The sequence below is a fragment of the Lycium barbarum genome, chromosome 1, assembly GCF_019175385.1.
Source record: "Lycium barbarum isolate Lr01 chromosome 1, ASM1917538v2, whole genome shotgun sequence".
NCBI classification, from domain to species: domain Eukaryota; kingdom Viridiplantae; phylum Streptophyta; class Magnoliopsida; order Solanales; family Solanaceae; genus Lycium; species Lycium barbarum.
The window spans coordinates 33,144,339-33,158,013 of NC_083337.1; the positions used below are offsets into that span (position 1 = coordinate 33,144,339).

Here is a 13,675-nt window from a genome sequence, read left to right on the forward strand (position 1 = left end):
CCTTGTATAAAAGTTAGTTTTAAGTGATCCAAAATGTTCTAGAAATCTATTTCATAGGCCTACAACTTTCGTTCAGGCTCCAAAACCCAGTTTTGCTTTTATTTACTGGAAAAGGGGTGATGAAGTATAGAGCAGGTGCTGCCCAGATTTCTGTTTTGCAAACCCTACATGTACTACTTTTAGTATTTTGAGCATATATTTTTGTACAAAACTACTATAGGAGTGATTTAAATTTCTATAGAACCCCAAGACATATATCTACAACTTTCATTAAGACCACACAGTCTATTTTTGTCGTTTACCCCTTTGAAACCGAGCCACAATACAAGACAGTAGTACTGTCCAGAATTTCTATTTTGATAATTTAGGGTAATTTTCACTGATTTTATGTTTAGTTTTGACGTGCTGAAACCATTGAACTTAAACAGATATTTGATTGTGTATTTAAGGTATATATGCTCTTGTACAAGCTAAGAGGAATTGTTTGACGAAGTAGACTTTGGTTGGTCTATGGTGTAGACGATTTAAACTCCTCGAGTTGTGGTAGAACTTGTTGTGCGGTAAAACACCAAGGTTTTTGTATAAACTTGAACTTGGAATATCTTTATTTTCTGGAATTTTTGAAGTATCTTGATGTGTTGTTTCCTTTCTCTTCATCTTATATCATTGTATGGTTATTATCTCAAGTATTGCAAAATATTCGCTATATCGCCCACTTGTACGAAATGCTTGATCATTTTGCATTCTTGTTGGGACTTTGTCATTCTTGTTGCGGTGAGTTTGTCACCGATATCGGAATGCCTCTTGATTCGGATCTTGCCCATCTTGACTTTGGATTTACATTTCATCTTGATAATGGACTTTTGTCCATTTTCGAGTATGAGTGGAAAGCTACTTTCAACATGGCTCTTGATTCTCTTGATTATTGGGTGACGACCCTTATTTGGGGCTTCGGTCCATCTTGATATTGATTGTGCTTGGTGTGATGGCATGACATACATATTGGGCAAAATTGGTTATTTGACAAACTCTCTTGAATTGATTTATAAGTTTTCTTGACACTTGAGCCTTTGAATATTGATTTCGACATTTGGAAACTCTTCAAGGTTTTGATATTTGATACTTTGATATACTTGTTTACTTGATTTATTACTATCTTATTCAGCTACCCACGACGGATAAGGGAATTTGGGAATCTAATGGCACTTCAGTCACGACCCAAATTGATGAGCTGTGACGAGGGCTTGATCTCCAATGACCAAACACCCCTGCACTCATATCTGGATAATACTGAATAGTAAGGGCCCATAAATAACTCAGACTGAAATTATACTGACTCGTGAAAGGATGACATCATGAACTCTATACAATCTATATATATTCATATATATGTATATATATATATGCTGAAAGAACAAAGCAAGCTGACTAGGCTACTGCATACGCCGGACACAAAAGAACAGGAGCCATTAAGGCTACATCATCTGTCAAATACACACAACTGTCTACAAACCTCTACTGGACTATAAAGTTGTAGAAAGGACGAAATAGGACCCCGTCAGACCCATATGCATGTACATCTCCACAAAATGGCATGCCAAAATAGACTGCTGCTCCGGATGAAGTGGAGCGCTTTGACCACCGCTGGATAAAGGTCCTACTGAACTGGACCGTCTGTTTGTCTACCTGAACCTGTGGGCATGAACGCAGCCCCCCGAGCAATAGGAGAGTCAGTACGGATAATGTACTAAGTATGTAGGGCATAAGAGTAACATATACATAAGAATCATGAAAGGAATCTGAAACTTCTAAGCCAACTGACTGTCTGAATGCTTCTGTATAACTGAAAGTGCCTCTGAGGGCGTATGATATGCATGCTCTCTTTAAAAATCATATGCATCTATATATAAAGTAGATTGCCCGACCATATAGTTACGGTGTTATCATCAAATAAGTAGTATACTACCCGTCCATATAGGTACGGTGTTATCATCATATCCCGCGTCCGGGATGATATCATAAGCTGCCCACTGCAGTGGTGAGTCTGCTCGGCCATGTAGGCATGGTGTAATACTGCCCAGCCATGTAAGCACGGAGTTTTACTACCCGGCCATGTAGGCACGGTGTAGGAAATAACTGCACATATATGTGTGTATATATATAATGCATGAAAGACTCATAAAAGGTATACTCCGGATTACTCTAGATAACAAGAGATTTCTAGAAGTCATGAACATAAACATAAGAAATCAAGGATACGATAAATGTTGTACCATCTAAGAGTAGAGTCTTTGGAACTTGCTCGCTTACTGTGTTCGTTTAGATAATAAGGATCATGCCAAAAGAATAAAAGGGATAACCTTAACATACCTAGAACTCACTTTCCAACTTTCCAACCTATTTCCTTGTTACACCTCACACTTTCAGAGCACGAGCATGCCACATACTTTACCGTATTAGTTGAATATCGGATACGTCTCATGAAGTTTTGGAAGGTACAAGCCATGGGAAGTGCGTAACGATGAAGTAAAGGACGAATTACGATCTTGTAAGTCGTAACCGGGAAGGACAACCTTAGAACCAAAGGACATGACCATTATCAAGTATGATTAATGATAAATATCATGTATGGAGAGTTTAAGAAGATTCCAGGACCAATCAAATCGAAGAAAATAAGTTCGTCGAAAATTTGAAAAAAAATTGGTAGAATTTTGGACGGAATTTTGGGTCAACTTTGGGGGTGGGGGGGTATATCTCCAGGTATATTAGGAGTTTTAAGGTGTTTCAAAATCCAAAAATGAAGTTCATCGAGTCTAGTTTCCAAAGCAACAAGCCATTCATCCATACGACATCACAGTAGAGAGATATTCGCGTTTCATGAGACTACGTAGTCGTCCTCGCTAGGACCTACTATGGCGGTAGGCGACCTTCTTGCATATTAAACACGTTTTCAAAGGCCATTTTAAGTCATTTTAACTTGAAACTTTTGTCATAAGCTTTTAAGACCCTCCCAAGTCAGATCATAAAGACCCTAAGTCAAAAAAGTAGGGTTTCACCCAAGTTCTATCTCAAGAGTTCCAAGAGAGCAAGAAGAAGCACTCTTAAGGTGTTGCATGCAAGTTGAAGCTTGAGTTCTTGTTGTTGTTGCCGGGTTTAGAGGATTTTTAGAGGTGAAGTAAACTTAGAAAAGCTAAGAATATTTCTCTTCTCCATGTATTTGAGCCTATAAAAGTCGTGACTAACTTGTACGGTTGAAAACTTGTGAAATAAAGCTCGAAAATCGTAGTTGTGATGTTCTTAGTTGCTGAACTGTTTTGAAGTTGTTCTTTTGGTATTTTATGGCTGGAAATTGATGGAATAACTTGGACATTCTGTTGTTGATTTTGTTCTTATTGTTTTGGTGTTGGTTTGAATTGGAAAGAGGTAAAAGATATAGGGGAAGTGCTGCCCGATTTTCTGAAAATCATAGATATGTTGTTCTTGTGTTGTTGGACTATTTTGAAGTATTATGTACATGTTATTGTGGCTAGAAATTAGAGTAGATAATATGAATATGGTGAACTTGATGTTGTGGAACATGTCCATGTGCTTATATGAGGATTTGATGGAAGAATTAGAAGTAAACTTGAAATAGAATTTATAGACTAAGATGTGGTGCACATGGGCTACTTTGGAAAAATCTATCAGATGGCTTTTGATTTAACTTAGTATGGCAACGTGAATATGAATATGAATTATGATTGATGTGGTGTTGTTGTATTGGATTGAGTTTAGTTGAGTGAAAGTGAATTCCAGCAGATTGTAAGAGGGTTTAATAAAGACTTAAGATAGGCATATGACAATAAGTCTAACAGTAGTATGATTTCTCTTGAATGTAAAATTACGAGCTCGGAAGAATAACTGTTAAGTAATAGGGGATCAATCAGGTATGTTAATGCTAGTCTCTTTCTTTCAAAATGCATGATTCCTATGTTATGATTCCATATATGTTTCCATAACCTTCTTACTTCCAAAAGTTAGAATTTCATGATTCTTAAAAGCTTCTTATGATGTTAAAGATGAGAATGTTTCTATGATGATTATGATGATGATAATGATTCCATCCTTGGAGATTCCAAAGCTTATGGATTTGACGTTATTATGAGATTATTGAACTTATTTCATGATTTCCTTGATTTTATTCATTATTATTGATCTCACCTTATGATAATGGTTCCTTCAAGGTGCGATATAGCGATGATGATTATTCCATAATATAATCGGAGGTTACCGACCTTACGTCACTCCGATAGAGTTGTAGCTTTTAATTGGGCTCTCATGCAGGCTTATTTTTATGTATGATTACACCGGGCCTAGTTAGCCCCGCAGACACCACTACGGTGGGCGTAGTGGGTGGCTTATGATTACACCATGCTAGTTGTCCTGGCAGACACCACTAGTGGGCGGCATGAGATAATTACCCTGGACGCGGGAGGCCCAGACGCGGGCTAGTGATGATACTATGTTATATATGTATGAGAAATGTTTTTTTTTTAAAGAAAGCTAAGCATGCATGATATCCGCCTTATGAGGCAATCAGATGTACATGTATCTCTTTATCTCATGTTATGTTCCATACTTCTTGTTATGTAGTTATTCATGCCTTAGATACACAGTACATTGTTCGTACCGACGTCCTTTCTTGTGGATGCTGCGTTCATGCCCGCAGGCTAAGGTAGTCAGCCAGACGATCCACACCAGTAGGACCTCCCCTCAGCCGCAGTCAGTGCGCTCCATTTGGTTCGGAGCTGCAGCCTTTTTGGTATGCTATCTTGATATGCAGTTATGTGGGTATGACAGGGCCTTGTCCTGTCTTTTCTACAGTTTATATTCCATGGAGTTTTGTAGACAGTTGTATATAGTTGGAACGTCGTGCAGTTCTGTCGTCTATTATTTTCTGTACAGCACATGTAGCGGCCAAGTTGGCCTATGTTGTTATCCTTAGCACATACGCTTGTATATCCATGTGCATGGTTTATGGGTTTCGATGTAAAGTTTGTTGTATAAATTTTACAGAAGTTGGCATAGCTCAGATATAGATTAAAATGGGCCATCAGGTTACTCAGTATCGTGCAAGTACGACTTTAGGGGTGCTTGTTCAGTAGTGGTTGGGCACTTGTCACGGCTCATCGGCTTGGGTCGTGACAAAAGTGATATCAGAGCAGTTCGTTCTAGGGTTGTCTACAGACCGTGTCCAGTAGACTCTTGCTTATGGGTGTGAAGCGCGCCACACTTATAAACAGGAGGCTGCGGGGTAATTAGGAAAGTTTGACCATTTTGTTTTCTTAGGTTGTGCGATAGAGCCAGAGTCTAGGAAAGATTGTTTCTGACCCTCTTTCCCTTTAGGTAAGTGCAGTTTGACAGAGATGAAGAGATCGGCTTCAGATAGTGGGGGTGCAAGGAAGGCCCCCAGGGTGGATTCAGGACTACACACCCCAGGACCGAGTAACATGATTCCTAGCGATTCTATTGAGACAGATACTTCCGAGGACATCGACACGGTCCCCCAGAGCTTGTGACTTCCATGGTGGAAGATCTGTCGGAAGATAGTTACGAGATGGACCTGTCTGAGGGTTCGTATGAGACGCTGGTGGAGCAGGAGGCTCCCGAGGCTGCACCAGAGTTGACCCCTCCAGCTTCTCCTGTGATGGAGCATTATGTTAGGGCAGCCACGAGTGTGAGTGTTACCGAGTATTCTATCCCTCTATCTTGGCCTTCGGTAAATCAGGAGCTGCCAGAATATTCATATCCCTCGGACTTAGATGGAGGAGATGAGGAGGGCCAGACCAGTAGATGGTGGGAGGAAGATGAGAAGGATGCTTCACTTTACAGCCCTCCAGACCAAGATCAGGACAGGCCGGCTACAGGTATATGGGTCTTTTACTAAAATTTCTTATGTGTGTACAATAATTGCAGGATAGCATTTAATAGTTGACAGATAGGAATTCTAAAGGAACCGATAACCAAAGTATTTATAGGTAACTACGACTAAGATGTTTTTACCACCACTAAGAGTCTTGGAATTAGGAATGGAAAGCAGTCGCGTGCGTTGATTGATAGTTCTTATTGGGAGTTCCAAAGGTTAAGATAGTATTTGCCTAGCCAGGAGAATAAGGGACTTTTCCAACCTGGAGGGAGATGCATTACAGAATTTTACTTGGGATCCATTAGAACTTCAAATTGTGTGTTTTTTCTAGGTTATGTGATAAAAAGGCTACGCAGCAAGACAGATGAGATTCTTATAAGTAGGGGCACCTCAAATTATTAGACAAAGGTGATAAAGGTTATTTGGCAAAAAAAAAGTGATGTCGGCTTATGAATAAAAAGGAAAGTAAAAAATCCATGTTTTTAACATTGAAATCGAAGCATAAAGTCCATTCGACGCTCTCTTCTCTCTCCTCCCATGCAAACCCTAACAGTGCTATGGCCACTCCGGCCACTAGCCAGCCGCTGCATCTGGTGGTTGGTCAGTCATTACCTCCTCAATATTTCCCTCCCCTCTCCCTCATCCCTCCTATCTCTTCGTCCAGCAATGCTTAACAGCCACAAACAATAATCCCTAAGTCCACAACACAGAACTATCGTCAAACCCTAATGTATGAAACTGGTAAAAATTCCATGCAAATGTGTGAATCCATTCCTATGAAGATGGTTGAGATTATAGATCGTAAACACGTTGTTAGATGGTCCTTTTCAGAAGTATTACGAATGGAAAGGATTGAAAACCTACATTATGCCATTGTTGGTAAGTTTTCGTGTGGATGGCCTGAACTAGAAGAGTTGCGATCTATTATTCCTCATCAGTGTGGCATAAAGGGTAATGTTCGTGTAGGGTTTTTGAGAGATAGGCATGTTTTGATAAGATGTGATCTAAGGGAAGATTTTATTGACCTATCATCAAAAAGTTTCTTTTGGTTGAAGTCAAAAGATGTCCATTCATATCAAATGAGGCCATTAATATATGATTCTAGATTCAGCGTGGACAAGGAAACTTCAATTGATATGGCTTGGATTTCGTTTCCAAACCTTCTTCCTACCTTTTTTGTCAAGGAATCCTTGTTTACGTTGGCTTCTGCTGTAGGTAAGCCAATCCAGTTAGATGCTACTACCATCAATAAGACCATGCCAAACTGTGCAAGAGTGAAAGTGCAGGTAGATTTGCTTGCAGACATGCCTAAGTATGTGTGGATAGAGATTGAAGATGATGTTACAACGGATATCAGGTCGATTAAAGTTAATATTCAATAAGACTACTTACCAAAGTATTGCACAAAGTGCTTGTTGCAAAGTCATTCCACTGATGAATGTTGGGTGCTACATCTAGAACTGTTGGAAAATGAGGTGGTAGATAATGGGGTAGGGTCATAGAACAAAGGAAAGGCTGCAGTTATAGTTGATGAGCCTGGAACTAGTAAACAAGGGAAAATCCAACAAGGAAGATATAGAAGAAATAGGGGGTGGAAAAAACCAGTGCAACAATATTTACCAAACGCATTATCTAGTGGTACTGTGGTAACTTACCCTGGAAACAAAGGGCAGTACAAGAACAATGTGAATCCACCTAGGACGGATGATGGAAACAAAGAAGTTAAGGTATCAAACAAAATTGAGATATTGAACCAAGGAGTACAGGATGTTGATGTCACTGAGGAAGGTGTGTTTATAGAAGAAGGGGTTATAGCTGAATATATAGATGGCAAGAAGGAGCATAATCAGGTGCATGCTGGTGTGGATGCCACAAGCTTGTTCCTAGATAAACATCAGGCTCCACATGGAGTCCAGTCTCTAGAAGAGGGTGAAGTTTATGAGAATGAAACTGCTAAGGTGCACAATAGTGAAGCTGATAATCATACTGTAGTTGCTAATGCCAAAATACAGCAGCCTAATGATAATCCTGGGCAAAAAGGCATTAATAGTCGACAGCTGGATATCAAAGCAGACTTTCTGGAGGTTAATGAGGCTTATGGTTCAGAGAAGTCTCATGACTGTCAAGAACATGAAAATACTGAATTAGATGCAGATGATCAAAAGTCTGAAATGGTGCAAAGAAGAGTTGATGAAGATGATCAGCAACTAGGAGTTGAAAATAGGGGTAGTAGGGATGCAGATGAAGTTGCTCATCAAAGTACTGATAGCAACAGGAGTCATTATGGAAATGAGGCCTTTGAAGTAAATCAGATGTCTGAATGTACTCAAGCAGGTGATCTGTATTTGAATGATGGTTGTGTTGAGAAGATGCAAGATATGACTGGTTCCATGGATGAGGAAGAGTCTGCTCAGGCACTAATGCTGAAGGATATTGCTAATGGGGAGGTACATAGCTCTAACTGTAACTTGCAGTTGGTTAGCTATTATCCAGACAAAGTTGCTGATGCAGAACAAAGGAATTTAGCTTTGGCCATTTTTCCTAATATTAGAGATATGCAGCCTCTGAATGTTGCTGTAAGGGTATCACCTAACAAAGCTTTACATGATGTAGTCTCTCACAAGTTACAGGAGGAACCTGATAAGTTGAATTTGATCAATAATCAGAAGGAAGATGCTGATGGTTCTGCTATTGATCTGAAACTAAAGCAGATATGTGTGGAGGCAGGAGTATCTCCAAAATCACAAAGAAAAGGACCAAGAAAAGGAAGAAAACAAAATTCTGAGGTTCCACAAACTGTGAGGTATTCAACAAGGAGTAACCTTAAGAAATCTGTTAAATGATTGTTAAAACTTTATTCTAGAACATAAGATCAGTGAAGTCCCAACAAGCATTTCATAGATTTCAAATGTTAAATAAGCACCACAAGTTCTTTTTGATAGCTTTGATGGAACCTTTTCAGCATCAGAGACAAATTCAGCAATATAGAAGGAAACTTGGAATGCCTTATGCTAAGTCGAACTGTAATGGAATAATCTGGTTCTTTGTGCAACACAATGTTGATGTTGAGGTTCTATTGGATACAGAGCAATCCATTACTGTAAAGCTGAAGTTTCAAGATTTCAATAAAGATATGGTAGTTACAATGGTGTATGCTAAATGTTCAGGAGTGGAAAGACTGTAGTTGTGGGACAGTTTATACCTCTTGACTAGTAATATGACATCTCCTTGGCTGGTTGGTGGAGATTTTAATGTTATGATGAATGAAGAGGAAAAAATAGGAGGTTTACCAGTTTTGCCACAAGAATATGAGGATTTTGCTTATTGTCTAAATTCCTGTGAGGTGCATGAGATGCCTTTCAAAGGGAGTCATTTCACCTGGTGGAATGGTAGGGCGGCTAATGACTGTATTTTTAAGAGATTAGATAGGATTTTATATAATGATACATTTCAGAATTGGTTTGGACACTTAGAGGTGGAACATTTGTCAAGGACTGGTTCTGATCATGCACCATTACTGGTATCATGTGGGGATCAAGTGGAAAAGTTTGTAAAACCGTTCAGATTTCTCAAATTCTGGGTGGAACATGATGTTTTGCTTGATTTGGTTAAGCAGCAATGGGAAACAGTCTTAACTGATGATGTATTTCTGTCATTTAAGCTCAAGATGAAGAAACTGAAAACTGCTTTAAGTACATGGAGTAAGACTACTTTTGGTGAAATTTTTAAACAACTTGTTATCAGAGAGGAAATAGTTAAGATTAAGGAGCAGTTGTTTGAGGCAAATCCATCTGAAGAAAATAGAATGGTCATCTAGAGGGCACAAGCAGAACTTAACCTGTATCTTCATTATGAGGAGGAATTCTGGAGACAAAAAGCCAGGATGGACTATTTTTCTGAAGGTGATAAGAATACTAGATACTTCCATAGTCTGGTAAAAGGTAGAAGAAAAAAAATCCAGATTAAGAGGATTAAAGATGATGCTGGTAATTGGCTTGAGGATGTTGATAGTGTTGCTGCTCAGGCTGTCAACTTTTTCCACAAACAATTTACTCATGAAGAGGTTAGTGAAGATTCTCCAATTTTTAATCATATTCAAGAGTTGATCAGAGAAGAGGATAATATACTACTTGCTGAACAACCTACTATGGAGGAAGTACATAAGGCAGTATTTGAATTAAATGGGGATAGTGCCTGTGGCCCTGATGGATTTTCTGGTATATTTTATCAGAAGTGTTGGGAGGTGATAAAGGATGATGTATATGGGGTTGTTAAAGCTTTCTTTGAAGGACATAGTCTTCCCAAGTCAATCACTCACACAAATCTGGTTTTACTACCAAAGAAGACTGTTGTTGAGGCATTTTCTGATATGAGACCTATAAGTCTTAGCAACTTTATCAATAAGGTCATATCAAGAGTAGTTCATGACAGACTTGATAAGCTTCTTACAAGGGTGATCTCTCCAAATCAAACTGGTTTTGTTAAGGGCATGAATATAATTGAGAATGTGTTGTTGACACAAGAAATTGTAACTGATATAAGGAAGAGAGGAAAACCAGCAAATGTTGTGATTAAATTAGATATGGCAAAAGCATATGATAGGGTCTCATGGTTGTAACTATGTAAAGTGATGGGAAAAAAGGGATTTTCTCTATTTTTCATTGACCTGATTTGGAGGTTGTTGGCCAATAATTGGTATTCTGTTCTCCTAAATGGCCAGGCTCATGGTTTCTTTCATTCTACAAGGGGTGTCAAGCAAGGGGATCCACTATCTCCTGCTCTTTTCATTATTGCTGCAGAAGCCCTTTCAAGGGCATTAAATTTTTTGTTTGATCAGCCTGGTTTTGTTGGATATGGGATGCCAAAGTGGAGTGCTGATTTCAATCATCTGGCATATACAGATGATACAATCATTTTTTCTGCAGCACATAACCAATCTTTACAGATGATCATGGATACTCTTCAGGAATATGAGAAAGTATCTGGACAGCTGATAAACAAGAGGAAAAGTTTTTTTTATATGTTCAACAAAGTATCACAGGAGTTAAGTCAGCAGGTTGCAACAATAACAGGATTTGTGAGAGGTCATTTTCCTTTTACATATCTTGGAGTACCAATTACTCGTGCCAGGAAAAGGAAAGTGGATTATACTGCATTATTGAAGAAAGTCAAAGACAGATTACAAACCTGGAAAGGCAAGTTGCTGTCTTATGGAGGAAAAGCAGTGTTGATTACAAGTGTCCTTCAAAGTATTCCAATTCATGTTTTATCTGCTATAAGGCCTCCTAAATGTGTTATAAAGGAACTACACAGGATCTTTGCCGGATTGTTTTGGCATAATAAGGAGGAAGGAAGATGCAGACACTGGGCAGCTTGGCTTAACATGTGCATTCCCAAACAAGAAGGAGGTTTGGGTTTCAGGTCTATCTATGACACATCCAAAGCTTTATGTGCTAAACTCTGGTGGAAGTTTAGAACCACTAGTTCTCTCTAGGCTAATTTTATGTGGAATAAATACTGTAAAAAACAAATTCCTCCGGTGGTTCAATGGAAGGGAGGGTCACAAGTCTGGAAGATGATGTTGGAAGCAAGGGAAAATATAGAACAGGAAATCTGGTGGGAGCCAAATATTGGAAGTTCAAACATTTGGTTTGACAATTGGACTAAGCTAAGTGCTCTTAGTTATGTGGTTCCCCAGTCCTGGCAAATCAATGAGCATGCTGAAGATGTTTCTGAACTAATGACAGATGGAGGCTGGAATATCAGCAAACTCATGCAGCTGTTTCCTGTAGATATTGTGCAGCATATAATATAGGCAATTGACATTAAATATGCATCAAATGAATGGGATAGACCTTGGTGGATGATGACAAGTTCAGGCAAGTTTACAGTAAGTAGTGCATGGCAGTTACTGAGACAAACAACTAATGTAACAGTGCCATTTCAGAATATATAGATCAAAGGTGTGCCTTTTAAAATTTCATTCTTCCTGTGGAGATTGTGGAAGTTTAAAGTCCCAATTGATGAAGTGGTGGCAAGTATTGGCATTCCTTTAGCTTCAAAGTGTTGTTGCTGTCATAATGCTCAGATGGAGACAATAAACCATCTGCTTCTGTGTGGAGAGTTGGCTACAAAGGTATAGAGATACTTCAAGATGGGGGCTGGATTGAGCATGAATTGTGTTCAGGTCAAACATGCTATAAGATGTTGGTGGGAAGCAAAATGCCATTTCAAAATGAAGACCATATATAAAGCAGTGCCTGCTTTTATTGTGTGACAAATATGGAAGTGGAGAAATAATAGGCTTCATGGTGGTACAATGAATCTGAATAGAGTGATATATGACATAAATATGAACATTCATATGTTATGTAAAGTTCAGTTTCCTGGGTTGAATATTCCAACTATATGGCATCAGATTGTGCAATTCTTTGAAGGATATAAGCCTACTGTTAGATGCAGAATTATTAAATGGAGGAGACCTGCATCTGGAGTTTACAAGTGTAATACTGATGGAGCTGTTAATGGAAATCCAGGTCCAAGTTCTGCTGCTTTTTGTATAAGAAATGATGAGGGAGATTTGGTGTATGTAGCTGCTAAAAATTTGACAGATGGAACAAATATTGTGGCTGAGACTGAGGCTATTAGGATGGGACTGAGGTACTGTTTCCATTGATCTTAGAGACTGATTCCATGACCATGAAGATGATTTTAAAGGCTGAATGGAAGGTCCCTTGGAGCATTTCAATGCTGGTGGATGATAACAAGAGAATGATGGATGATCAAACAGTATCTGTGGGGCATATACATAGAGAAGGCAATGGGCTTGCAGATTTTTAACTAACTTGGTTTTTGATTTTGCAGGTCCAGTTCAGTTTCATAATTTTCAAGAATTGCCAAGTCAAGCTAAGAGGATTCTGAATATGGAGAAGAGAGGAATTCCAAACTTGAGAATAAGAACCATTCAAGACAAAGCACCAGACTGACATCAGAATTGCCACTATTACTGAGTACAGTTTGCCAACTGATGGTGAGCATTTGCAGCATCTGTATTAGGGTGGTATCAGTGTGGTAGGCATGCTCATTCCTTAGTATAAATGGTTTGATGCTCATGATCTAGATTGCAGACTGTACTAACCAAGGATCAAGTATCATAGAGACCTGGTTTCATGCAAAGGATTAAGCTAGGGACAGGTTGAACATTGAAAGAATATTACAGCTTTTGAAGGATCACCATGCTGATAAGCAAGATATGTACAAGAATCACATTCAAATGTTGCATGAAATAGTATGTACAGTTACAGTAGTTATATGCTACATATGTCCAGGCTAGGATTCATGCTCTTTGGACAATGGTACAATGTTTGAAAGTGTTTTGCTTCCATACAGATGATGGTTTGCTCAGAAGATCATAACTCTATTTAAGTGGCCTGAAGAATGATTCAACTGATTTGAAACATGCCACCTGTGAGACTTTGAAGGTGTGATAGATGTTTTCAAGTCAAGGCCCTTGGATTAATAGTTGTTACTAGTCTGTCTTAAACCAAAATCTGTAATTCCACTTTCCACTTATTCATTTTTCTTTCTGTTGTTGTTCTTGTTATTTGATCAATCACTTTTGGATTGATATGTACATATTTTCTTTATCAATAAATTACCACCTTTCTGGTGGCTTTGCTAAAAAAAAAAGAATAAAAAGGAAAGTAGAGTTGGTGTTCGACTGGAGATCTATTATTAAGCCTATATTGCCAGAAATTCATAATCAAGGAC

General features: G+C 38.7%; 1 protein-coding gene across 1 annotated transcript; it reads left to right on the plus strand.

The window, feature by feature from the left end:
• The first annotated feature begins 9,788 nt into the window (after positions 1 to 9,788).
• On the plus strand, positions 9,789 to 12,581 carry LOC132611010 (uncharacterized). The gene is made up of 5 exons (XM_060325421.1): positions 9,789 to 10,433; positions 10,626 to 11,326; positions 11,588 to 11,693; positions 11,913 to 12,041; positions 12,195 to 12,581. Exons 1-5 carry the CDS (start codon positions 9,789 to 9,791, stop codon positions 12,579 to 12,581), a joined length of 1,968 nt encoding a protein of 655 aa, XP_060181404.1.
• The last annotated feature ends 1,094 nt before the right edge of the window (positions 12,582 to 13,675 follow it).

Coding starts and splice junctions, on each gene's coding strand:
- LOC132611010 (XM_060325421.1), top strand. CDS start 9,789: ATGGACTATTTTTCTGAAGGTGATAAGAATACTAGATACTTCCATAGT. Junction 11,327..11,587: donor GAAGGAGGTTTGGGTTTCAG/GTCTATCTATGA, acceptor AAGTGCTCTTAG/TTATGTGGTTCCCCAGTCCT. Junction 12,042..12,194: donor GTGGAGAGTTGGCTACAAAG/GTATAGAGATAC, acceptor CAAATATGGAAG/TGGAGAAATAATAGGCTTCA.